Here is a 25,088-nt window from a genome sequence, read left to right as displayed (position 1 = left end):
GTGACCCACGTGCGCTTGGTATGGTTATGCAGCTAGCGAGCTAAAACATATTACTTTTTACTTTATTTTAAACAAAATTCAACTTAAGGTCGCTAAATCTTACTTTCCCCTTTCTTGTGCCCTTATGTAATGAAAATAATATGGTTTTAATCTATAGGACGGACTAAATCTATAGGAAGGACTACATCTTTACAATAATACAAAGTGTCTGTTGTATGTCAGTCTACTGATCGATATCCAAAAATGGATATGTCAATTATATCCAAATGTGGATATATGTCCAGATTTTGTGAAAAAAGCATAATTTACCCTCTTTCTGACAAATTGCTCTAATATAATATCTTAAGCAGGGTAAAAGTTGTTACAAAAATATCACCAAAAAGGATATTTTGCAACGCTTCTTTTCCAGTTTTTCCGTATGTTTTTAGCTTGTTTCAATCAAACAGAAATTAATTTTCAAGTTGGTTAACAGTGAGCGTAATATTTTTTAAAAGTCGTCATTTTACTTGTCTTTCATGCAAATTAGATTGGTTTTGTGGTTTTAAAGGTAGCTATACTATCTAGCTATACCTACGTTTCTCCAAGCCAAAAGTTTCTTCTTTAGCATAGTGTAGGATTCGTATTAGGCATGGTTTTTTTAGTTCAAGGTACGCATTTAGAAAATCAAGTAACAGATTTGTATTATCAAACCGCCCTAAATACCTGCCCATTTTTCCGTTTTTTCCCCAATTATGTTTTATCCTGTTTTGCGCTGTTTTTCCCAAAGGATCGATGGCGGGTTAGCTTCTTGCGTTGCTGCGCCCATTATATCCAAAAGTGAATATATTCAAAACATATCCAATTTTGGATATCGATTAGACTGTATTGTGCAGCAGGCATAGTGGAATGTGTTTATTTTTCCTTGAAATCGCCGAAATTTTCTTTGAAGTCTCTGAAAAAAGTATGTCTTATTAACATATATAAACATTTTTTTTATCTAATTAAAAGTCCAGGACGAGTTATGTCTATCCTGAAAGTTTGAAGATCTAAAAGTTTTCTAGAACTGGAAATAATGGTATTTTAATTTCTTACGTGTTTTTTTCTTTTTCAATCGCAGTATCTAACGATTTCTTTGATCACTCACGTAAACAGACAGCCTTTTATGAGCACTCAAGTAATGTTTGCTAAATTACTTCTGGAATTCCATAAATCAGAGGCAAAACAAAACAATTACAGGGGCAGATACAGGATTTTTTTCTCCCTAGGCGGATTTGCGAAGCGAAGTTAACACACCCATAGCAAAAATTGTGTGTCTTGGTTTGTATTATTAGATCATAGTTACCATAACAAAAACAACAACAGATAAATACAATAAAATAAAAGTGGTAAGATTATATAGCTAATTAAAAACAAGCTTACAACACTCACAACAACCTACATAAACAAAAGAAAAACACTGATTTAGCAGAACATTCAGTCAAAAAATATTTAGCCCTATTAGCCTAATCATCATCATTCTCGGCTTAACGTCCGTTTTCCATGCTAGCATGGGTTGGACGGGGTATATTAATGACCCTCTTCCATTCTGATCTAGACTGTGTTAGATCTAAACTCAACTTCCTCTGTATCAAGTCTGTCCTTATAACCTCCTGCCAAGTCTTTCTCGGTCTGCCTCTGGGCTTTGCCCCAGGAACTATCAAGTCTCCACACTTTCTTACCCAATTATCCTCCTCCATTCTTTCCAAGTACCCCAGCCAGTTCAATCGTCTTATCTGGATAACATCTTTAATTCTACGGAGACTTAGCCTGCTTCTTAGCTCATCTGAACTCTCTGTCTCTCGGTAGCGTTACACATCCACCTAACCATTCTCATATCATTCCTTTCTAAAGGGTCAAGATCTTCCTGCTTCACTGCCCATGTCTCACTACCGTACAACATTACAATTTTACCTCAATTGAGAGGACTCTGCTAGTCAACAAAGGAAGTAACTCTCTGAACTTTTTCCAAGCAGAACCTATCCTGCAAGTAACACTTCTTCCAACACCCCCTTCACTGCCCAACATATCACCTAAGTAACAGAAGTTCTCAACTATCTCTAATGAGCCACTGTTGTACATCATTAAAGCTGGAAATACTTCATTCTCTATAATCTCACCTTTGCAATGCTTGCATACAAACTGTATGTAAGCTCTTAACCTTCCACTAATACTACTGCACTTCTTATGTACCCAATGCTTGCAAGTCTGACAAAAAAATGAGTTACTACCAACCCCTTTCCTGCAAACTCCACAAGGCCACTTTCCAACTACAAGGTCACACTTGGCTGCAATGCTACTAATCATGACTTTAGACTTTGCTGTGTTTACCTTTAGCCCTTTCTCTTCTAGTCCTTTCTTCCACTTCTCAAACTTTTCAACTAATTCTTCCATCGACTCTGCTATGAGAACCAAATCATCTGCATACAATAACTCCCATGGACAACCTGTTCTGAACTCCATCGACAGCGCTTCTAAGACTAGAATAAACAACAAAGGACTAAGTACAGAACCCTGATGTACACCTAGTGGCCCCCAGTGGAAACAATCCACTAACTATAGGTTTTTGTGATTTTCTGGGCTAGCCACTTTAAATATTTATTATTATTATTATTATTATTATTATTATTTTTACACCAACATTTACACTAAATTCATCACTAAGTGAATCGTTAATCCTGACACAACTTCTAGCATTGCTGTACATAGACTGTACCATCGTAACTAGCCACTCATCCACACCTAATTTTCTCATAGCCCACCAAATAACTTTATGTGGCACTCTATCAAAAGCTTTCTGTAAATCTACAAAGTCAAAATAGAGATTCTTTCTCTTTCCTAAATACTTTTCCTGAAGGTGTCTGAGTAAAAATATAGCATCTGTAGTGCCACGCCCTGGAACAAAACCAAATTGCATCTTATCTATATCAATTCTTTTTCTAAGTAACTTATCAATCACTCTTTCAATAACTTTCATTACTTGATCAACCAACTTCAAACCTCTATAGTTACCCCTTTCTAATGCATAACCCTTGCCCTTGAAACAATTCACTATTACACTCGACTGCCACTCACTCGGAATAGCACCATCCTTTATAATCTGGTTAGCAAGACTTGTAATAAGCTCAACTCCAATATATCCAGATGCTTTTACCAGTTTGTTTATAGTTTTACTACTCTTGTGTGGTGACATAGAAACATGTCCTGGACCGGAAAGCCTTGGTGAATTTTGTGGTGAGAGAGGTCTGAAATGTGTTCATCAAAATATTCGTGGGTTACTTTCAAACTTTGCCCACTTGGAAGCGTTAGTACGCAAGCATGATTCAAAAATTGACATTATAACCTTGTCTGAAACACATATTTTGAACGAGGATTTTAGTGACAATGATGCTCTTTATGAACTGTCTGGTTACACTTTGGTTAAAAGAAACAGAACATCTGGAAAAGGAGGAGGCGTGGCTGTTTATGTCAAAAACAATATTAATTTTAAGCAAAGGCTGGATTTAGAAAATTCAACTTTAGAGTCTCTGTGGCTTGAAATTTTTATTAAAAAATCGAAATCAATTTTAGTAGGGTGTTTCTATCGCCCTCCAGAGGGTTCAAAGTACTTAGCATCTAAATATAACGAAACATTTGACGATCATTGAAATTGTATCAATCAAGAAAATAAGGAAACTATACTCATGGGAGATTTCAATGTGGACTATAATGTTACAAACGTCAATAAAGATTTCAAATCTACAATTAATGTGCATGGTTTTAAACAACTTATCAATAAACCCACAAGAATGTCTTCTACGTCATCAACGACAATTGATTTATTTTTCACTAATTGTCCCGACAATGTTCACTGCAATGACGTATTCCCTACTTGGCTGAGCGATCACGATATGGTTGGTGGAATACGTAGGAAACACAACATCAAGCATCCTATGCGAACTCTGAAGTGCTGTAATTACACTAACTACGTTCCTAAAAATCTTTTTAATGACGTCTCCGAAATTGACTGGCGCCCTGTATACGACGCCAGTGATGTAAATTTTGCAGTTACGTATTTTAACTCGAAGCTAAGTGATTCTTTTGATAAACACGCCCCGTTAATTGAAAAAAGAGTTAAATCACGACCTTGTAAATGGCTAACTTCAAAAATAAAATCTCAAATGAACAACCGTGACAAACTTCATCGCAAGGCTCGCAAATCAGGTAAAAGAGAAGATACAGAGAAATATAAAAAGATTAGAAATAGTTGCAATAATAACATAGTGAAAGCAAAGGCTAACCACCAGCGTGATCTTATTAACGAAAATCTGTCAAATCCAAGAAAACTTTGGAATGCAATAAAATCAGTATTCCCAAGCAAACCGAAAAAAGTGTGTCAAATGTCAAAAGATAGTGAAAGCAGAAGTAAAGTAAGCAACTTCAGCAAGTTTTTTAGTATAGCTGTTCATTCCCTTAAATCCAAGTCAATTCAACTTATGAATTTTACATGGAGATATGTACCACCTTTTTCTTTACGAACAAATAAAATTTTCATGACAGGTTATATTTCTAAGATTTTTGTAGAGAAAGAACTCCGATCACTCAAACGAAATAAAGCAACCGGTATAGACGAGTTACCACCCGGAATGTTAAAAGACTGTGCTATTTTAATTTCAAAACCTCTTAGTCACATAATAAACCTTTCGATAAACACCTCAACTGTACCTTCAGCCTGGAAAGTTGCGAAGGTTGCACCTATATTTAAATCTGGGGATTCTTCTCTTCTCAAAAACTATCGCCCGATTTCAATTTTACCGGTGCTATCTAAAATTCTTGAGAAGGCTATTCATAACGAACTCGTGAACTATCTCGAAAAAGAGAAATTACTGAACGACTGTCAATATGGTTTTCGAAGTAAACGCTCCACGAAACTTGCTTCTACTTTATTTTGCGACAGTATTCGTCGCAAAATAGATGGCGGCAAGTTAGTTGGAGCAGTTTATATAGATTTATCGAAAGCTTTTGATACGATCGGACACTCATTATTATTAAACAAGTTACGCACGTACGGAATTAAAGGCAAGGAGCTAGCATGGTTTACCGACTACTTTTTTAATCGAAGTCAGTTAGTAGACATTAACAATATTCGATCTAGCTACGAGCCAATTTACTGCTGTGTTCCACAAGGTTCCATTTTGGGACCACTGATTTTTATAATTTTTTATGATGATTTTGTAGACCATATCTCAAATTCTAAAGTTAAATGTACGCAGATGACACCGTCATATACGTTGCTCATAAAGATGTTACTAGAATTGAACAACTTCTCAATCAAGACCTTGAGAGACTATCATTATATTTCCGTGAAAATGAGTTAATTATAAATTTAAAAAAAGGGAAAACAGAAGTCATGTTGTTCGGAACGGCTAAACGCTTGAAAGCACATGACAAGGCTCTACAAGTTGTATATCAAGAAAATCCGATAAATTTTGTTTCTCAGTATAAGTATCTGGGAACAGTAATCGACAGCAAGTTAATGCTTAATGACAACTTCGACCGATCATATAAAAGTGCCAGCAGCCGTTTACGCCTACTACAAAGATTACGACCGTGCCTTACCGCTGAAGCCGCACACAATGTTTTCTCGATGATGATTGTACCTTTAATTACTTATAGTAGTGCATTGAGAATACCTATCACAAATACACAGCTCAACAAATTAAAATCGCTTGAGAACCGTGCTAGATCGATTGTCCGGAGTGATAATATTCCATCCATCACAGGACTCATCAACCATAATATTTGTGTACTCGTTAAAAAGTGTCTACTAAATGATCTAACATCTGAACATTTTGACAATTATTTTGTCAGCCAACAACATGACAATAACACACAAAATAACGGCTTTATTGTCAGGTTACCTCAGGTCAAACTAGAAATCGCCCGGCAGAGTTTCTGTTTTGCAGGGGGTAAACTGTATAATTCACTGCCACTTGAAATTCGAAAAATCAAAAAAAAAAAATAAATTCCACTCTTTCCAAAGTTTCCTCTTTTCCTTTATACACTGGTCAACCTCATTATTCCACCACCAGGTCTGTCTATGTCTAGCTGGTCCTTTCGTCCACCCACAGGTATCATCAGAAGCTTCTAGAAGACAATTCTTCAAAGTTAGTCCAAGTACTTTCAACATTGTCACTATCACATTGACTATTGTAGGCTAACTGCTGAACTTTTGCACTAAATTGTCTTGCTACAATCTCTTCCTTCAGCTTCCAGACTTTTCGACGGGGCCTGTACTTTCCCTTGGCTTCTTTAACACTCTTCAAGATAATATCACAAACCAGCAACCTATGCTGGGAAACACACTCTTCCCCAGATATAACTTTCACGTCCTTCACCACTTTCTTGTCTGACTTTCTAACCAGGAAGTAATCTATCTGTGTCTTACAACCACCTGACTCATATGTTATCAGCCTACTCTGTCTCTTACTGAATGATGTGTTGCAAACCACCATGTCCGTTGCCATTCCAAACTCAAGCAATCTCTCCCCTTCCTTATTTCTGCTCCCAAATCCATAGCCTCCATGCACACCTCTATAACCTTCAGATGACTTCCCAACATGACCATTAAAGTCGCCGCCCACCATGACAAGTTCAGTGTCTCCAAACTTTGATGTGACTGCTATTAACTCATCATAAAACTTATCTTTATTTTCCTCACTGAGTCCACTCTGTGCAGCATAAACTGACAGAAAAGTGGATTGTCACTATTACCTATCAAACAATTTATCACTATAATACGACTATTAACACGCATAACATCTATTATTTTTTCTATCCACTTCTCTGCAACGAATAGGCCAACTCCTCCATACCCATCACTATTACCAATCCAAAAAAGCTTATACTTTGCCCTCCTTCCTTCCACAAATCTCACTGAAGCTCCTCTCCACCTGACTTCCTGAACACAACACATATCAACAGATCTACGTTCTAACATTTCAACTACTTCACCTGCTCTACCTCTCAGAGTACCAACATTTACACTAGCCATCCCCAACCTAGTGTTATCTACCTTGTGATGAGATAGTTAAGGAACGGTCTGACAATGCTCACACCTGACATCTGTCCTACCGTGCGTGACACCTTCACTCCTTAGAGTTCCAGCCCCGTTAACGTAGTTTGTCTGATCTGTTCTTACAGCCAGAGTTTTGGCACTGTTTTACAGCTGGATGTCCTTCCTAGCGCCAACTGTTCACAGACCGGATTGGGTGTTTTTTAAAGTGACACCATCACTATGTGGCATTTCATGGTACTTCCACAATCGCCCCTTTAAACTAAGGTATTGTGGAGGACGTTCAACTCCTCTCTTGTCTCTTAAGGAGACCCTTCACCGCAATAGCAAGAGAAACACTGTTTTTATTTTTCGGTAACTATAAATACTTTAAATTTTTAATAAAACAAAATCATTTAAAAACAGATATCGTTAACTACATTATTACACATTTTTGTATCCATCTGGATGGGCTTGTAATAAGTATATATGCTAAGTCATTTTCGCCAAGTTGGTAGAATCACAAACATTTTCCATGTCTATCAACATGACAACTCCTTTGTGAAAATGTGAAAAACTTTTGTCATTTCACCTATTAAATATAACCATGCCTTTTTCTTATTCCAATTGTATATAATTAGCACCATTTCCAAGAATTATTTCAATACAAGGCTAGAGATTTTAAACTTAAACATCATCAAAGTCTTTCTCCCAAAACTAGTGTTCTCTTCCTTGGCCTCGTGGCATGTAAAAAAATCGTTATGAAGTCAACAATATTTTATATACAATGAGTATATAATATAACCCTTGCCCATACTTGCTAGCACACCAATAAAAAGCAATGTAAACAGATGTACCTGAAAGTGTAGTCATTGAGTTAATGCTATTATTTTTGTTAAGCCAAAGCCTGCTTTTCTGCCAAACTGCTTTTCTTCAGCATTCACAGGCGACACAGAGAATAAATGTTTCCAGTAATGTCTCTTCTTAGTAACATTGCTCAACTTCATTCTGCAATCATATATTCAAAACTTCCATTTACTTGATGCAAGTCAATACAAAACGATTCCTTAGCCTTTTTTCAGTAGACATGTTGAATTGAAAGCAAACTTCGGAGTTGCAGCTCACCGAAGTTAGCTGAACCTATCAAACAGACTAGCTACCTCAAGGTAATAACAATAGGAGGAGTAAATTATTCCTGCGCACCCATCCCCTAATATTAATCGTTCTTTTACCGTAAATTTCGGCGACTTCGGCGAAATTCTTCTTAAGGTCACAAACTCTTTTGTTTAAAGGAGAGTCCAAAAGTCCACACTTCAGCGATATTCTTCTTGTTGTCATAATTCTTTTGTTATTCTTTTGTTCAAGAGGGTCCAAAAGTCCACACTTCGGCGGCTGCCGAAGTCAACTGTTTTTAGGACAGAAAACAAAGGAATAGAGAGTAACACAATAAGCGAAATGTGGCAAAATGTAGTTCGACTACCGTCAAAGCCACAGTATTTCTGCAAAGCACATCAAAGGAGAGTCGACCCTTGGCAAACACTCCTGAGTGGAGATAAAATTATGAACTTGGATCCTGGGCGCAAAGGAACTTTACGCTTATAATAAAAGTTGCTTTAAATCAGTTACTACTTTTAGATACACATGATTTTTTCATTGTCAAAATTTCTAAAAACTGGCAAATGTAGCGCAAATGTGATTCATCAATTAAGCAAAATATTAATCATCAACAAAACTGAACCGAATCGCTGAATTATGATAATGTTTATCACACGCTTTTCTATTTATTATAATGTATGTCCAGGTTTATTCCATAAATTTTGCCAATCTTCAAACCCCTGTTGAGAGTGCCCGAAATGAGACTTTAAAGATTGTAAAGGAACTTTAAGGAATTTTAAAGCAAAAAAAGGGAAATTCCAAAAACAATGTACAGACCATACTTTCTCATTAAAAAATAGCTTAATATTTGAACAAAGGAGCACCATCATAAAGTAAGGCAAAAGCATTACGATTGAAATGGAACTACACATTTTTACCCTCATTGATTAAATTTTACGTGATGACATGTATACAAGTATGTGGTCAATTTTACCTTGATTGTGTGAATTGTGAAATAAATTGCAATGATGGCTCTGTTGTTGGGTAGGGTGAGTTTGCTATTTCAGTAAAACATTTAAATGTGTTTTGATCTTCAGTTTTCAATAGAATTTGTAGGATAATGTTTTTTCATCTATATCTTTCAGTTTGTACAATAAAATAGGGACCTCAAAAAAATTGCCAACAAGGGGATTACACGCCTTTAAACAAAACTTGAAGTTTAATTTTGTGAATATAGTCTTCTTACATATGCTATAGTTTTTTGCCAAAAGAAAATTTAGGTAGCGTTAAAAAGCATTTTTTTTCAGATGTCTTAATTAACGCTGGTAGAAAGCCTGTGGCAATTTGTGATCTCACTCCACCTGGTATTTTTGTTTGAGCATATACTCTATGCAAATTCTGGTATAGATGTGCGCTCTTCTTTTACGATGCGCTGTATGCTTAGGGCTTCCCTATTAAATGCTAGTTTGCATTAGAAAATAGAAATGCCAACTAGGCTGCTTATTATTCTTATTTATTATCCGGTTATTATTTTCTGTGGTTCTAAACAATAGAGAATAGTAGCCTATAATAACTAACAACCTATTGTCTTACTCCCAGCTGTTTAGCTTTATTAGTTGATATGAGAATTTGCAGGGTTTTTTTCTGCACGCTATTTCCTCTGATCGATGCACAGTCCGCCTAAACCTCTTGGCATTTGCTTGAAGTTCAACCTCGATCACACGATATGTAATGTTCTTTTGATATTCAGGATAAAATGTGTACTTGCTGTTTGTGGAACAAACCACATTTTAAATTACTTCATGTTTATTTTTTTTTCGTGTCACGTATGCATTTCATCCTCTTATCAAAGAACGGTGGGTCCCTGGGACAATGTTGCGTGAATTTTAAGTCTAGGCCATGCCCAGCCCATAACAACTTTGACCAGGTGTTTCAGCTTTGGGTATTTATTCACGTAGTCGGCCAATAATCTAGCCAAAGAAGTTTTTTACTGACCTTCTGAATCTAAAACTCTGAAGCAAAAACTTTGTTTGGGCATTCCTGTACGCTTTCTACACATTTGCAGACTTTTTTACTAAAACTAAAAGCCCACAACTTTTTGGTGAGGGGAAGTAGCAAAATAAGCCATTACTCATTTTCAGTACTGTACCTGTTACCAGCTCATCTTCAGTACATGTAAACAACCACTTGGTTATAATGGATCTTTATTATTTCTTGCACTAATGTAAGTGTTTTTACTTTTAGAATAAGTATACCATCATGAAATATATTCTTGTTACTGGGGGAGTTATTAGTGGTGTTGGGAAAGGAGTTATTTCCAGCAGTGTTGGTGCCATTTTAAAGGCATGTGGTTTAAATGTGACATCAATTAAAATTGATCCCTACATTAATGTTGATGCTGGAACATTTTCACCTTATGAACATGGTAAGTTATTTTGACTTAACAAAAATTGCTTGTCAGGTGTTTTTAAAACATATGGTAGCATGCAGAGTTTCGCACTCAAAATCTCTTCCTGGCATAATATAAACCATATGCGATTTTTTGGCGTACAATCACATGATGCAATATATTGGTGTGCATACAAAAGGTGAATTTATAATTTTGAATAATTTGCTCATTTATTTTTACTGTCAAATGTGTCATAATTGCTATGCACTGGGCTTTAACTTATTTTGTCTCTGTAAAACTAAAGAAGAAAGTCGAGACACGTCTTAAAATTTGAAAGTGACGATCGTCACGTTACCAATTGTTACCCTTACTTTTAAATAGCATGAACTATTTTTTGTTAGTAGGATTAACAGTCATTTTTTTATTTTTTATTCATGCAGCAAGTTCATACATCGAAATTATTAAAAAGTGAAATATGAAGTCAGAGAATCATTTAAGAAGGCTTTGCAACCCTTATTGTTAACTTAAATCTTTTTTCATGTATGTAGAAAACCGTGTAGTTAAAATTCATAAAAAGAAACAAAATAATGAATTATTACAAATCATATGTAACAATGATGTACGGAAGATTCTTTCTCATGTTTTTATATTTTTTTATCCATTTTTATCGTACTAATCATAGTGTGCATATTTCATGGGTCTTATTAATTGTATTTTTAACTTTTTTTCACATTTTTGTGGCCACCTGTTGTTTGAAGAAAAATGAATTTCATTCAAACTGAATTGTTACATTCTTTACTGTTTTTTAACAGCATTTATCAATTTAGTCCTGGTCACTAGCTTGTGAAATACATGTCAATAACACCTAAAGATGATACCTGCCATACTGCTCTATTACAAGAAGCAAATCATTTCAATTATGCTCAATGTGATTGCAAAGATATAAATAAATTAGAATAACATTCAACACAAAAGAAAAGTTGATCTCCAGAAATATGTTTTAGAGAGAGTGAGGAAATCCTAATTGAGAGAAAAAGTTAAAGCAAGTAAGTGAAGTAAGGTCATAAGTATAGAGTGTTTTAGATTAAATTTTAAATGTGTGTTACGTCATTTGTTAAAGGAATACGGCAAATATTTATATGATTCGTTCAGTAGCGTTTTTGTGTTTTATAATTCATCATCATCATCATCATTCTCGGCTTAACGTCCGTTTTCCATGCAAGCATGGGTTGGAAAGGGTATATTAATGACCCTCTTCCAATCTGATCTAGACTGTGTTGGATCTAAACTCAACTTCCTCTGTATCAAGCCTGTCCTTAAAACCTGCCAAGTCTTTCTTGGTCTACCTCTGGGGCTTTGCCCCAGGAACTATCAAGTCTCTACACTTTCTTACACAATTATCCCCTCTATTCTTTCTAAGTGCCCCAGCCAATTCAATCTTCTTATCTTGCATACAAACTGAATGTCAGTTCTTAACCTTCCACCAATACTACTGCACTTCTTATGTACCCAATGCTTGCAAGTCTGACAAAAAAATGAGTTACTACTAACCCCTTTCCTGCAAACTCCACAAGGCCACTTTCCAACTACAAGGTTACACTTGGCTGCAATACTAATCATGACTTTAGACTTTGCTGTGTTCACCCTTAGCCCTTTCTCTTCTAGGCCTTTCTTCCACTTCTCAAACTTTTCAACTAACTCTTCCATCGACTGCTATGACTGCTATGAGAACCAAATCATCTGCATACAATAACTCCCATGGACATCCTGTTCTGAACTCCATCGACTGTGCTTCTAAGACTAGCACAAACAACAAAGGACTAAGTACAGAACTCTGACATACACCAACATTTACACTAAATTCATCACTAAGTGAATCGATAATCCTGACACGACTTCTAGCATTGCTGTACATCTGTAGTGCCACGCCCTGGAACAAAACCAAATTGCACATCATGTATATCAATTCTTTCTCTAAGTAACTTATCAATTATTTGATCAACCAACTTCAAACCTCTATAGTTAGCTCTTTCTAATGCATCACCCTTGCCCTTGAAACAATTCACTATTACAATTGACTGCCACTCGCTCAGAATATCACCATCCTTTATAATCTGATTAGTAAGACTTGTAATAAGCTCAACTACAATATATACAGATGCTTTTACCATCTCTGCAACAATACCTGATACTCCTGCAGCCTTGCCAATCTTCAATTTCCTAATAGCCTCCACTACCCATTCTGTCTTGATCTGCTGCATAATCTTTGATAGTAATGGAATATTATTTTAGTAAGGAATTTAATGATCCATCCTTAGCATTGAAATGTTAAATATCGTTATTAGCCACGCTTCAACTTTCCGTAATTTAATTTACATTAAATATTGTTTGTCACACAAGCAGTTACAAAGTTTAATTAATGAACTTACTCACAATTTTTCGTATAATGGGTTTAAATTCAAGGCTGTAAACTTTGTTAGAACTTGCTCTTCGCATGTTCCCTACCCCAAAACAGAGCCCCTGGGCAGTGTAAGGGGTGAAGGAATTTTGTTCTTACTTTTGCTTCTTGAAACTTTAAATTTTTAAGATCGCACGCGCCCATCACACGCGGAATTAATGATTTATTGCATGCCTACCTTAAATCTTACGAAATAGCCTGCACTAGGACAACAGGTCAACAGGAACTTGGTGGTCAGGCAGTGATGCAACATTTGCAAAATAGAAGTCACAAAATATACGTCTTTATTTGCAGTCATGAAGAGTAAAATTTTTATCTTTCATTATAAGTATTTTCAGTAAAAGCTTCGCAGGGACGTTTTCTCATCATTTTAAAATGAAATACGGCAACTTCAAAGCTTCCTTTATACGTTTTTTGTCATTTTGGAATGAATACGACAAAGAAAAGACAAGTTTATATTTCACAAATTTAATTGGTTTTTAATTAGTTTGTTCATTTCAAAATTTGTTTTAATAATGCGCCATTCACCTTTAGCATGGTATTACATTTGATATTTTGACAATCATATCAAATCGTTTCAATTTTGTTTTTAAAATCTTTTCAGAATAGTTTCAAAATCGTTTCATTTTTCATAGTATATTATATAATCACTTCGTGAAAAAAAATATGAAGCATTTAATTCGTTTCATGATACAGTTTATGAAGTAATGTAAAAAAATAATGAAACATTTCCATACGATGAAAATCGTTTCAATTTGTATCAAAAATAAAACAATCTTGGAGACGATCCCTAATCGTTACCCTGTGTGTAGATTGTTACCCTAACAATGAAACAACTTTCTTTAATCCTTCTTAAAATTATGGAGGGTACTGAAATTTATAGGAGACCTATAAAGCAGAATGAAACCAATATAGTATGATTGACATGTCAAGTAAAACAGCCGTTTTTAACCTGGTAAGTAAATGGAACAACAGTGAACAGATACACAACCTGAACATCCACCTAAGCAGCGGAGCAAAGAATTATTCGAATTTAATCTCTCAAACAATGCAGGTTTTCTAAAGCAAGTTTTCTAAAGCATACCCACAATTATTTTGCTATTATCAACTGCTAACCTTAGAAGATGTTAAAAACCAATTAAAAACCAACATTATTTCTAAAACATTTTTAGGACTGTTTAAGTTTCATTTTATAACAGTATCTTTTCTGTTAAGGTCTTGAATTTTGTTTTTTTCCTCTTTGTGTCAAATTGTTTTATATATATATGAACTTATTTATTCTAGGTAAATTCAACTATTAAATAGCAAATTTAGCCCAAAAATGTGAAGATATGAAAGCAGATGTAGCAAAAATAAAAGCCAACATTTGTATTCCTAAAATTATGGTTGTGTAAGAACATGTTTAAACAATAATACTTTTAAATGTCACAAAAGTAATTTTGGTTTTTCCATAATGTTGCGACTGAATGTGCATGAAACACATGACCTATATAACTATCTGGTTGCTAGTTCATGGATTTTCAATTTGCTTTACAATTATTAAAGAAACTTGTATACCTGCATAAAATTTAACATCATTGGAGACACTAGGTGAAAAAAGTTCAACCCAGGCTTTAAGCCTCTTACTTTTAATGGATTGGCCCATAGAAATTCCAGTGATGACAAGGGAAAAAACAAATGGACATTGACAAGACAAATCGTATAAGAAATCATGTTTTCAAAATGTATACCAGCAACACCAGCAAAGAAAACATTGAAGTACTGTAACCACGCATTTCAAAAACGCACAAGCCGAAGAAATTGATACTTGCAATTTATTTTAATAAACTAATAATTTTTTTACTAAATGTATATTATCAACTAATTACTTAAAAATTGATAAAATTTATTTATTTATCTATTGTGAGAATTTATCTTAACCCCAAGCACAACTAGCATCACTTACCATGACATATCTAACATATTTTCTGCATACAAAAAGACAGTAGACGCTAATGAAAATAACTTTATTCTTCAGTATAAAATGTAAAATTTTATTTATCTAAAAATGTGATATTGGAAAATATTGGAAAAAGGTAAGACAAAACTTGCAACAATTTTCAGACCTGTTATCGAGTTAAATGACCCTCATGACTCACTATTGTTAACTCTCTTGATGGTAAACAATCATGATTGCATGGCATACGATCCCCATTACATATAAAACTTGCTATTTTGGTCTCAATCTTGGTACCTATTTTAATGGTTGTTGTCTGTCCAATAAACAAATGACCAAATCTTCTATTGTATTAAACTGTCTTTTGAAATAAAATTTCAAAACCTCTAAATGTAAAGAGCATTTTATTTGTCTCAAATTGGACCAGTGTTATGGTGTAATTGTAATTTTTTACATGGTGTCTTCCTTTCTTTATATTGTGATTAGTAAAAGTGATTTAGTCTACATTTTTTAGGGGAGGTATATGTGCTTGAAGACGGGGGTGAAGTTGATCTTGACCTTGGCAATTATGAACGTTTTCTGGATGTGGAATTGCATCGTGATAATAATATCACAACTGGGAAGATATATCAGGCTGTAATAGAAAAAGAGCGGCGTGGTGATTATCTTGGACAAACTGTACAAGGTTTTATCTTTTTTTCTTCCTTTTTCTGTCTTTGTGTTTTACTTAAAATATTTGAATGTTTCTGGAAATTAATTTTGTCTGATTTAGTAATTCCTCACATTACCAATGCTATTCAAGACTGGATTGAAAAAGTTTCTTTGAAACCAGTTGATAAAACTGGAAGTGCTCCTAACATTTGTGTCATTGAGGTATGGATTGTGAAGTTTTCCTATTGCAACAAAACTTTACAAAAGATCTGTTTAAAAAGGCTTTCAACATATATAAAACACACATTTGACTAATTCAGTATTGCGTGAAGAACTTTTACCTATTTCTAATAATAGATATTTGGACAAAGTCATCAATTTTAATACTGAACATTCGCAGCCCTCTGATTTTTTATTTCTGTTGTGATTGCTGGCATGGTAAAGATTTGCAGTTGCACAATTTTGCTGTTTTAAGTTCTTTTTTTAAAAAAGGCTTTTTTGTAATTTTGTTTGGATAGTTTTTTGAATGAAATAAAACAAAGGGGATGTTAGCGCTTTTTCAAGAGAGGCATGTGATGCGCACGCACACCTCCACACGCAGGCAAACAGATTAAGTTGTGCTATTGACAGCACATGCTAAATAATAACTTTCATAAGAAATTGTTTAATGTAGCACGCCTAAAACAATTTATATGTGCCAAAAATTTTATTAAAATCCTAGTTTCACAAAGAAACAAACAAAAAAAAGTTTGTATAGCTGAGAAATATATCATTTTATTGCATCTACAAACTAATGTTTTTTTCTCATTGTTTGTACTGAAAAATGAACGAAATACAAAGGCTATAAAAACAGGTTGAAAGAATAATCCCTTCTGTGAGTAAACTTGATTGCAGGTCCAATTGAGGTGAACTGTACCTTGTAGAGAATGGATGCACTATGGGCTATGAAAAAATCTTCATCTGCACCTTAGGTAAATGTGTGGCACTTTAACTATGGCATCATCCAAAGAAGCATCTAGTCTATTTTTACTAAGCACCCAACCTGGCGTAGATCAAAAAACTTTTCCTGCAAACAAAAAATGCTGCGTGTCTATTTTTTTCTATGATGTGGAAAACAACCGGATGCTTCCTACGTTTTTTTAAGCAAAATTGCACAACATATTCCCAAAAGGACATTATGGCTGACATCTTAAGCATTTCATTAGATGTATGATACATTGTACCTATGCTAAGCACTCCACCCTGACGTGTGACATTATTTATATATACCTATCAATGGTTTTTGTAACTCCACTGTAAAAGTGAGAATATTGTTTCATTACTTAACAAAGAAAAACATTTCTGATGAAAAGAGAATTGGAATAGATGATTTAATTATAGCTATTATGGTTTAACGAAACAATGCAAACAACAAAAGCAAAGTTAGAGACTTATCTGCCCATCGATTTTTCGAAAGGGGAATAAAATGCTTTATTTAACATCTCGAGACTGCGCCTTTACAAATTTCTGATCAAGTAAAATACTGTCTTCTAATAAGCTACACATTTAATTTGCGTACTGAAAATTTTGCTATCGTGCTTTTCTGCTGCATCTTATATTTTGCTATTGCGTGTTAACTTAACCTGCTAAACCTCTTAAAATTTCTCCTGCCCAAACTGCTAAACTTTGAACCTGTTTATTTTTTAGTTAGGAGGGGTTATAGGTGATATTGAAGGTATGCCATATGTGGAAGCTATGAGACAGTTTCAGTTCAGAGTCGGTTTAGAAAACTTCTGTTGTTGTCATGTTAGTTTAATTCCAGAGGTATGTATAATGAAGTACTTTAAGTTTGACCCAAAAATAGGGTTTTGTGAGTTTTTCCTAAAAAACTATTTTAATTTTTTCTATAGATCATTATTTACCAATTTCATTTGGTTTCGTATGCAGGGAAAATTTGGTTGTTAGGCAATGAGCCTAAAAAAAGTCCAAAATATAGCATAAATCGAAGTATTTTTTTGCATCCTTCTGTAGATTTGTCACAGCTTATCTTTTGATATACATTCTTTAGATTTTAAATGCTAGAAAGTGACAGTTTTGGATTTTCAAATAAAATCATATGGCAGTCACAGGCCTTAACTTTGATTATAACTAAGGTTTTAATGTTTGTTTAAAATTTCATTGCTTCATGTTTGATATTAGCATTGACTTTTATGAAATTTAAAATGCTTGGTTTCATTTAGACTACTGGTGGTGAACTAAAATCTAAGCCTACTCAAATGAGCATCAGAGAGCTAAGAGGATTTGGACTGTCTCCTGATTTGGTAAAAATTATTTGTTTTATGGTTAATTATTCTAAGTTGTTTCTTTCTTTGTAGTCATATTCAATGTGCTTTTTTAGATCTTGGCCCGCAGTCGAACAGAAATTAATGATTCATTAAAACAAAAGATCTCTATGTTTTGTCATGTTGGACCGAGCCAGGTACATTTTTATTTTCAGTTTGCAATATTTAATAAAAACAAGTTAGTTTATAAAAAATGGAGGAGGATAATTGGGTAAGAAAGTGTGGTCTTAGCAGCAGTAGGTAATATAGACTGACTGTTATTAATATAACCTAAGCTACCAAGGAAAATGGATATTAGGTTGAGAATGATGATGATAACACGCAAGAAACAATTACAGATTGACTTGTTTATAAATATTTGAAAAATAAAAGAAATGAAGTTATTTGTAAAGAAAAAATAATGTTTATCTGAAAGTGTTGATCTTTTTTGCTTATGTGATATACATTAAGGGAAGAAATTTTGTGGAATTAGAGATTGCAAGTGTGGTAAAAATTCAAAATCTTTTCTGCAATTTTTAGTTAGGACTAAAAATTCGCAATCTTTTCTTCCAAAATTCTTGGAAAAATTATGCAATATAATCTTTTCTTCTGCAATATAATCTTTTCTTCTGCAATTCCAAAAAAAAAATCACAATCTTTTTCTGCAATTTCCAAGAAAAAGACAAATTATTTCTGTTCTTGGTTTTTTATATGAAGGTAACCCCTTATTTATTTGTGTTGAAAGAAATTTTCAAAGAAACAAACCTTAATGGCCAAAATGAAATTTATCAAGCGATTTCATGGTTCATGGATCATTGCTTTAATTCGCAATTTCTTGCCAAAATATCAGGTTCGCAATCTGTAATTCTGCAATCTTTTCTTGTCCAAACTTTTTTCCCTTATTAAGGTATATTTTCTTGATATATATTTTGGTGACAAATATATGGTGTGTTGGTAGAGTTACCTGCTTAGAGTTTTGTCATTTGATTTATCAAAAGTTTGGCCTTAAAATAATTTATAATTTCTGTAGCCTGGGGTAGGTTCCAGTCAAAAAAATGGTTAACATAAGAACAAACAAAAAAATTATTTCAACAATGCTAGCAAAGAATGCTATTTTATAAAATATAAAAAAAAAATTGTTATGTCAGCATCAAATTAAACATGTACTTGCCATCACTGCGCAATATTAAAGTTCTGAAACGATTCCCTACTTTTACAACCAGGCAAGTCAACAATATTAAAGAGTAATAATAACATGTAGTTACAACCTTTCTTCCAAACGATGATATCTGAAAGCAAGATCTTTTCCTCATAGATTCAAGAAGCAGTATAGTAATTGCTATCTCACTGTAGATTTATTTTTATTTTTTAGGTATTGAGTGTGCCAGATGTATCTTCAGTTTATCGCGTACCTAACTTACTTTATCAACAAGGACTTGTCAGTTATATAGTAAATAAATTAAACTTGGATATTCCTGCTATAAACCCGTCGTCATTTTTATATCATTGGAAACAGCTTGCTGAAAGGTACATCTTTTTTCACTGAAGAGTTACATTATGAGAAGTAACATTGCCATTTCTTCTTTTGCATCCCACAACTGTAAATTTCCATAGTTGTAATTTTTTTTAGCCATTTAATTTGGCGTTTAAATCATAATACATGTTTTTTTCATTAATAATTATAATTATGATTGATAACATTAATTATTCGTTAGAGATACTTTATGATGTGAAAATCTTGCATAATTAACAAAACCTTTATCTCGAAAAACCATTAAAGATTTTTTTAAAAAAATAAAATAAAGAATAAATAAAAAATAGACAACTTTTCAAGCTCCTTTAAGTGAAATTAACTTGTTTTAAAGTGGGAGGTAAGCTTTAAATTCTCCACCTAAAACTAAATCCAACCAAATTTTTAACACATCAGTATCTGCTTCAAAAGTTACAAAGATAATTTATATACACAGTATTCTTTTTATATCAAAATAATAAAGTTTTGATAAAGTTTATAAAAACATTTGATAGGGTAACTACTTGTAAAGTAATTAATTAATTTTTCTAAAAATTACTAAACTGCAAAGTTAATCAAAGGTAACAAAAAAAGATGTTGCTAGTTTTGTGTCTGAAAGAGTATGGTGTAATAAATTCTTATTCCAGATATCAATAACATCTAAAAGTAGCCAAAGATGACAGATGATAAAAAATATTAAAGTCTTTTCAACACAAAATAACTTTGTTTCCGTTAAACAAAATGTAAGAACTGTGACATAATCCTGCTAAATTTCCAAATTGGCCTGAAATCCCACGAAATTTCCTTCATTTTCAATATTTTAAAAAAAACTTTGACTTCCGCTAAATCCGGAGAAATTTTAATACAAAAGACAACAATATATATTTTGTCATTTTGTCATGGTTTGTCATTCTAAAACTTTATTTTTTCTAGATACGACCATCCCTATGAAGAAGTTAAGATAGCAGTAGTTGGTAAATACACTAAACTTGAAGATGCTTACATGTCTGTAATCAAAGCCTTGAAGCATTCTGCTTTAGCTTGTAAAAGAAGATTGGTGCTGAAGGTAAAATATATTATTATGTTGTTATCTTCAATCGTAAATTTTTTTATTAGCATGGAAACTCGCAAATGGACAACTTATGTTTTACTGCTAATCAAAAAAAATTAAAGAAGAAAAGAACAACGAAATTTGCTATTCAAATATCCACCTTTTAATACTTATGTTCATCATTTCATCATCTTTCTAATAAAATATAAGATATGCAATTAATATATAACCTTTTAAGTTGTAGAATATTATCACTACCAATGCTGTTTTATCTTATATTATGCAGGCTGTTGGAACCAATTTCACTTTTGTTTCTAGAAAACCGTTCTAATGCATACAAAATTATTTAAAGCTTTGTTTATTTCAAATTTATCTAATTTCCCTCTAAACTTGGAATAAGCAAAAGTCTGTTGTTCAATTATGTTCCTAATTAAGAAGCATTGTATCTTTAGTGGGTGGAAGCTGATAATTTGGAAGAAGCTGTGCGAGAAAAAGATCCTGTCATATATCATGAAGCATGGCAAGCACTTTGCAGTTGCAAGTATGTACAAGCTATTTGCACCTCATGTGTTAGCACGTATTGTTGCTGAAAATGATAACATGATGCTTGTAAAAATGTTCCTGAGATAATTTTTTTCTTTAAAATTTCACGTAATAACTCGGGTATGTTCATTTGATTATTTTTTGTGAAAAATTCAATTCGCTAAGATTCTTTTTTGGAAATTGATCACGCTAAGTAAACTAATTGGAGGTTGTTTGCAAAAAAATTACTTTTGCCAATCTACTAGTACTTATTTTAATTTATGAAAGTTGCGTCATTTTAGTATTCTTTCTGTCTTTGAGTTTTTAAGGGTTCAGTCAAGAACTATCAACCCTGTTATCTCATCTGTTTGGTAGTCTTGTATAGCCATGAGCATTTTGTTATTTAATAAAAACGTAATCTTTCTGTTTTAATGTCTTTCTTATTGCATGGTTAGAAACACTTTTAATATAGTGTGTCAATAAGCCAAGTGATTAGTAAATAATGTGAGATGAATACAAACTGTTTTGTATTATAAGGGTTGTTTTTTCTTTAGTGGAGTTTTGGTACCTGGTGGATTTGGTTCAAGAGGAGCAGAGGGCAAAATTCAAGCTGCCAGATGGGCAAGAAAGAACAAAAAACCTTACTTGGGTACTAATTGGATTTGTTTTAAACTATTTAAGCACCAGTTAAGAATAAGTCCTTGTATGCCAAACATATTCTTTGGATTTAAAAAGCAAATAATATTTTAAAACACTCTTAAGTAATTTACAAGCATGTGATTTACAAGTATAAATCTAGTAAATGTTTCGAACATAAGACGGACTGTATCACTGAAGAGAAATTTTTCTGAAGCTTTGTGATGCATCGCCGCTTATTCTGGGCTATGTATATTTTCAAGAAAACACAGAATTGTTGATGTTAGGAATTACAATGCTTATTTTATATCCTTAGTCCAAATTAGTTGATAAACTACACCATCTGGTCTCCTTTGTTTTCTATTAATATTTTTTTATCATGTTACAGGTGTTTGTTTGGGTCTTCAGATTGCCGTTATTGAGTTTGCAAGAGATGTTCTTGAATGGGAAGGTAAGATATACAAATATTCATTGCAGTATCTACGTGATAGTTTCTTGAATGTGTAGGGTAACTGGCAAATATTTTTATTGCTTATTCGTTTTTTACTTTCTCAACCGTATATGTGAATAGCAAAAGTCAACTTCTATATCCTTTTTTATCTGTAGATGCAAATTCCACTGAAGTGGATCCCAACACACCCCACCCAGTTGTAAGTATGAAGACCAAACTTTAACTTAATCATCTCTCACAGTGAAATTTGCGATAACATCTGCGGGATACAACTAAATTCTTGATTTGTTTTCTTTTTCTTTTGTTTATTTGTTGTTTTTTTTTAGGTGATAGAAATGCCTGAACATAATCAAGGTCAAATGGGTGGTACTATGAGATTAGGAAAAAGAAAAACTATTCTGAAAAAAGGAAATTCTCTAACGAGTAAGGCGATAGTGAATTATTTTTCGTGATGCCTTGATATTGAATTATATTTTACCACTTTTTTGTTTGTTAAATTCGTCAACTGAAGTGTCGTACAAGTGTTGGCGTCTATAAAAAGTTAGCCTCTCTGTTATGCTCCTGATTATTTTTTTTCTTTCAGAAAAATTGTATGGAAATTTGGATTACATTGAAGAAAGACACAGACATAGATACGAGGTAAGCAGGATTAAGTGCAATGTGAAAATTTTTTTTAAAGTTTAAATCTGAAAGTGAATATGTAATCTGAATATGTAACAATCCCATATTTATGTGTAAAGTTTTGATAAGTATTAGTTGCATTCAGTAGTGATAATTAAATAATAATTTAAATAAAGCTAAATTTTATTGAAATGATTTTTCCGTACTTGAATTATTGCATTTGTTTCTCCTGCTTAGGTGAATCCAACCCTTGTGCAGTACTTTGAAGAAAGAGGAATGCATTTTGTTGGTCAGGATATCGATGGAGAGCGCATGGAGGTTCTTGAACTAGAAGGTGTTTTTATATCAATGTTTACGCTCTGTTTAACATCTTTGTAATTTTTTATCAACATGTGGTCAAAAGAGAATTCTCTTATTTCGAAATATATTTTCCAATTTTAACTTAAGGTCACGTGTTATAAAAACTAATCATAGCTATATCTATAAACACAAACCCTTTTGTTATGTAGAAGAAAAATTACGCGCTCTATGCACATCTTATTTACAAACACACAGTTTTCAAACTTTTTCTTCTATGCCCCAACTACTTCTCTTCTAGGTCTGTCGACATCACTAACAATCACATCCTTGTCGCTTTCTTTTGTTCTTTCTAGTCTAATAACAGGTCTTTTAATCTTCGATTTTATTTTTAGAATTCTCAATACAGCAACTTAAATTTCGTCTTATCTTCCCTGAAGCACTTGTCCCTCAATACCAATGCAGTTTATTAAACTTTTATACTCAATATTACCTACTTATGTAAAAAAGTTAACTTGATGAACGACATGAAAAGTCACTCAGTTTCCAATAAGGTTTTAAATGGGTTTTTTGATGGAAGAGATATATACCCTCGATTGTCAAATTGTGCCCCGTCTTCTCTCACACCTAACTTATTGGATTTTTCACTGGACGTTCATATGCCACAGCCCCTAAACCCAATTTCTCTGTTTTTTGTATTTTGGCGGGCCTATGCTGACGTCAGAAAATTTACTAAACCCTTACATCTCCTTAACCGTTTGTGTTTTATGCTGTACACATAGATGCAACGGGTGCACAAGTTATAAAACGGTTTTTGTTTATGCACTGCTATAGTCGTCAAAACTTCTAATTTATTTCGTACTATTTTTGGTTCTTACATTCTTCATTTAGATCACCCGTTTTATTTGGCGGTGCAGTTCCATCCTGAATTTTTATCTCGACCGCTAAAACCGTCACCACCCTACCTGGGCTTTTTGCTAGCTTCATCTGGTAAACTAGAAAGTTATCTACAACGAGGAGGCCGTCTCTCGCCAAGATCAAGTTTTAACGATATTGAAGAAGAATCCGAAAATGTGTACAAGTGTACAGAAGAAACTGCTACCAACTGCAATGTGGAAAAAGACAAGGAAGCTATTTCGTAATTTGGATTTTTATCTGTGGATAAAATGTTTCAGAATGAACAGCATTTGTGTTACGGTTTCCGTCGGATAAAGTGTATTTAAAAAATATTTATGCTCTGTTTAAGATATTTGTTTCTTAGCTTTTTAAAAAATTAATCTTTCCTGCTTATCTCGGCCTGCGCTACTTAGAAACAATTGTCCCAGCAAATTTAGTGTTTTAGATCTTGTAGAAAAAAATATATTGACATGTGCTTCAAATAAGTTGTCACGTCTCCTTAAAACCTTATTTTTCTCAAAAAGCAGCGCCGTCAACTCTGGGGAGGGAGATTCATGATTCGTCACTTCTCAATACTCTTTGAAAATGAGATCTCAATATTATGCCAAAATGATTTAAACGGTTATGTTCGATATTTATATGATGTGTACCCCATATGATGTGTGTTGTATATACATTGTCGACAAAAGGCACCGATATTGTTATCAAAATTGTTTCTTTAGCCATGTTGTACGTTTCTTGAACTCAAAGCTTTGGACCCTCTAAGGGTTATTTTTTTGCTTTTTAAATCGCGTCGGACCCAACCATGGTGTTTCCTAAGTCGCTAAATCCTGGCTTTTGCATTTACTATTGTGCCAACCAATATCTCTATGTGCCAATGGACTTCTCTTCGTGAGGTCATAAAGATATAATAAAATGAATAATGTTATGTCTCTGTGGCGAGAAATACCAACAGACACCATTCGCTAAATCGATATCCGCGAAAATTTTGGAAAAAGGCCTAAGCCTAAAGAAATTGGTGAATTGCTGTTGTCTCTTGTGTCGAGTGGGCGAGTTTGGCCTTCTCGATATGAAAAGATACAACAGGCTTTTGATATCATAATTTCAATATAATGTACTACTTTGCAAAAATTTATTTTTTGCGTAAATGTTTAACCTGCCGGCTCAATGCACCCGCATGGGCCATATTACAACTTATGAATGACTATACACGTATTGAGCAGGTT

General features: G+C 33.6%; 3 protein-coding genes and 1 long non-coding RNA gene across 4 annotated transcripts in view; 3 read left to right on the top strand and 1 right to left on the bottom strand.

The window, feature by feature from the left end:
• The window catches only part of LOC130645392 (CTP synthase 1-like), a 61,251-nt gene extending 36,668 nt beyond the window's left edge, over nt 1-24,583 (top strand). The window contains exons 2-17 of the mRNA XM_057451376.1: nt 10,387-10,568; nt 15,441-15,611; nt 15,699-15,799; nt 17,264-17,380; nt 17,797-17,877; nt 17,955-18,035; nt 19,250-19,404; nt 20,321-20,453; nt 20,891-20,979; nt 21,515-21,609; nt 21,985-22,047; nt 22,203-22,246; nt 22,374-22,470; nt 22,631-22,686; nt 22,906-23,002; nt 23,857-24,583. Coding sequence (XP_057307359.1) covers nt 10,403-10,568; nt 15,441-15,611; nt 15,699-15,799; nt 17,264-17,380; nt 17,797-17,877; nt 17,955-18,035; nt 19,250-19,404; nt 20,321-20,453; nt 20,891-20,979; nt 21,515-21,609; nt 21,985-22,047; nt 22,203-22,246; nt 22,374-22,470; nt 22,631-22,686; nt 22,906-23,002; nt 23,857-24,107 — 1,797 coding nt within the window. The 5' untranslated portion in view covers nt 10,387-10,402 and the 3' untranslated portion in view covers nt 24,108-24,583. The remainder of the gene's footprint in view (nt 1-10,386; nt 10,569-15,440; nt 15,612-15,698; nt 15,800-17,263; nt 17,381-17,796; nt 17,878-17,954; nt 18,036-19,249; nt 19,405-20,320; nt 20,454-20,890; nt 20,980-21,514; nt 21,610-21,984; nt 22,048-22,202; nt 22,247-22,373; nt 22,471-22,630; nt 22,687-22,905; nt 23,003-23,856) is intronic.
• Nucleotides 1,918-2,785, bottom strand: LOC130645400 (uncharacterized). Its single transcript, XM_057451386.1, has 2 exons — nt 2,653-2,785; nt 1,918-2,540 (listed from the first exon to the last, which is right to left on the bottom strand). The coding sequence occupies exons 1-2, from the start codon at nt 2,768-2,770 to the stop codon at nt 1,918-1,920; spliced, it is 741 nt and encodes a 246-aa protein (XP_057307369.1). The 5' UTR covers nt 2,771-2,785.
• LOC130646052 (uncharacterized) lies at nt 3,699-8,933 on the top strand. The gene is made up of 6 exons (XM_057452187.1): nt 3,699-5,181; nt 5,268-5,920; nt 7,949-8,019; nt 8,151-8,214; nt 8,414-8,515; nt 8,850-8,933. Exons 1-6 carry the CDS (start codon nt 3,699-3,701, stop codon nt 8,931-8,933), a joined length of 2,457 nt encoding a protein of 818 aa, XP_057308170.1.
• LOC130645401 (uncharacterized) lies at nt 10,577-14,886 on the top strand. Its single transcript, XR_008982699.1, has 2 exons — nt 10,577-11,578; nt 14,275-14,886. It is a non-coding gene; the product is annotated as an uncharacterized LOC130645401 (long non-coding RNA).
• Nucleotides 24,584-25,088: the final 505 nt, after the last annotated feature.

Source organism: Hydractinia symbiolongicarpus, chromosome 5, assembly GCF_029227915.1.
Source record: "Hydractinia symbiolongicarpus strain clone_291-10 chromosome 5, HSymV2.1, whole genome shotgun sequence".
In the NCBI taxonomy this organism is placed as follows: Eukaryota; Metazoa; Cnidaria; class Hydrozoa; order Anthoathecata; family Hydractiniidae; genus Hydractinia; species Hydractinia symbiolongicarpus.
The sequence above is the reverse complement of the archived record's forward strand: the minus strand, read 5'-3'. Positions and strand labels throughout refer to the sequence as shown.

Coding starts and splice junctions, on each gene's coding strand:
- LOC130645400 (XM_057451386.1), bottom strand. CDS start 2,770: ATGAGAAAATTAGGTGTGGATGAGTGGCTAGTTACGATGGTACAGTCT. Junction 2,541..2,652: donor TGAATTTAGTGTAAATGTTG/GTGTAAAAATAA, acceptor GGGGGCCACTAG/GTGTACATCAGGGTTCTGTA.
- LOC130646052 (XM_057452187.1), top strand. CDS start 3,699: ATGGGAGATTTCAATGTGGACTATAATGTTACAAACGTCAATAAAGAT. Junction 5,182..5,267: donor TTACTGCTGTGTTCCACAAG/GTTCCATTTTGG, acceptor AAATGTACGCAG/ATGACACCGTCATATACGTT. Junction 8,516..8,849: donor TAAGCGAAATGTGGCAAAAT/GTAGTTCGACTA, acceptor ATGTATGTCCAG/GTTTATTCCATAAATTTTGC.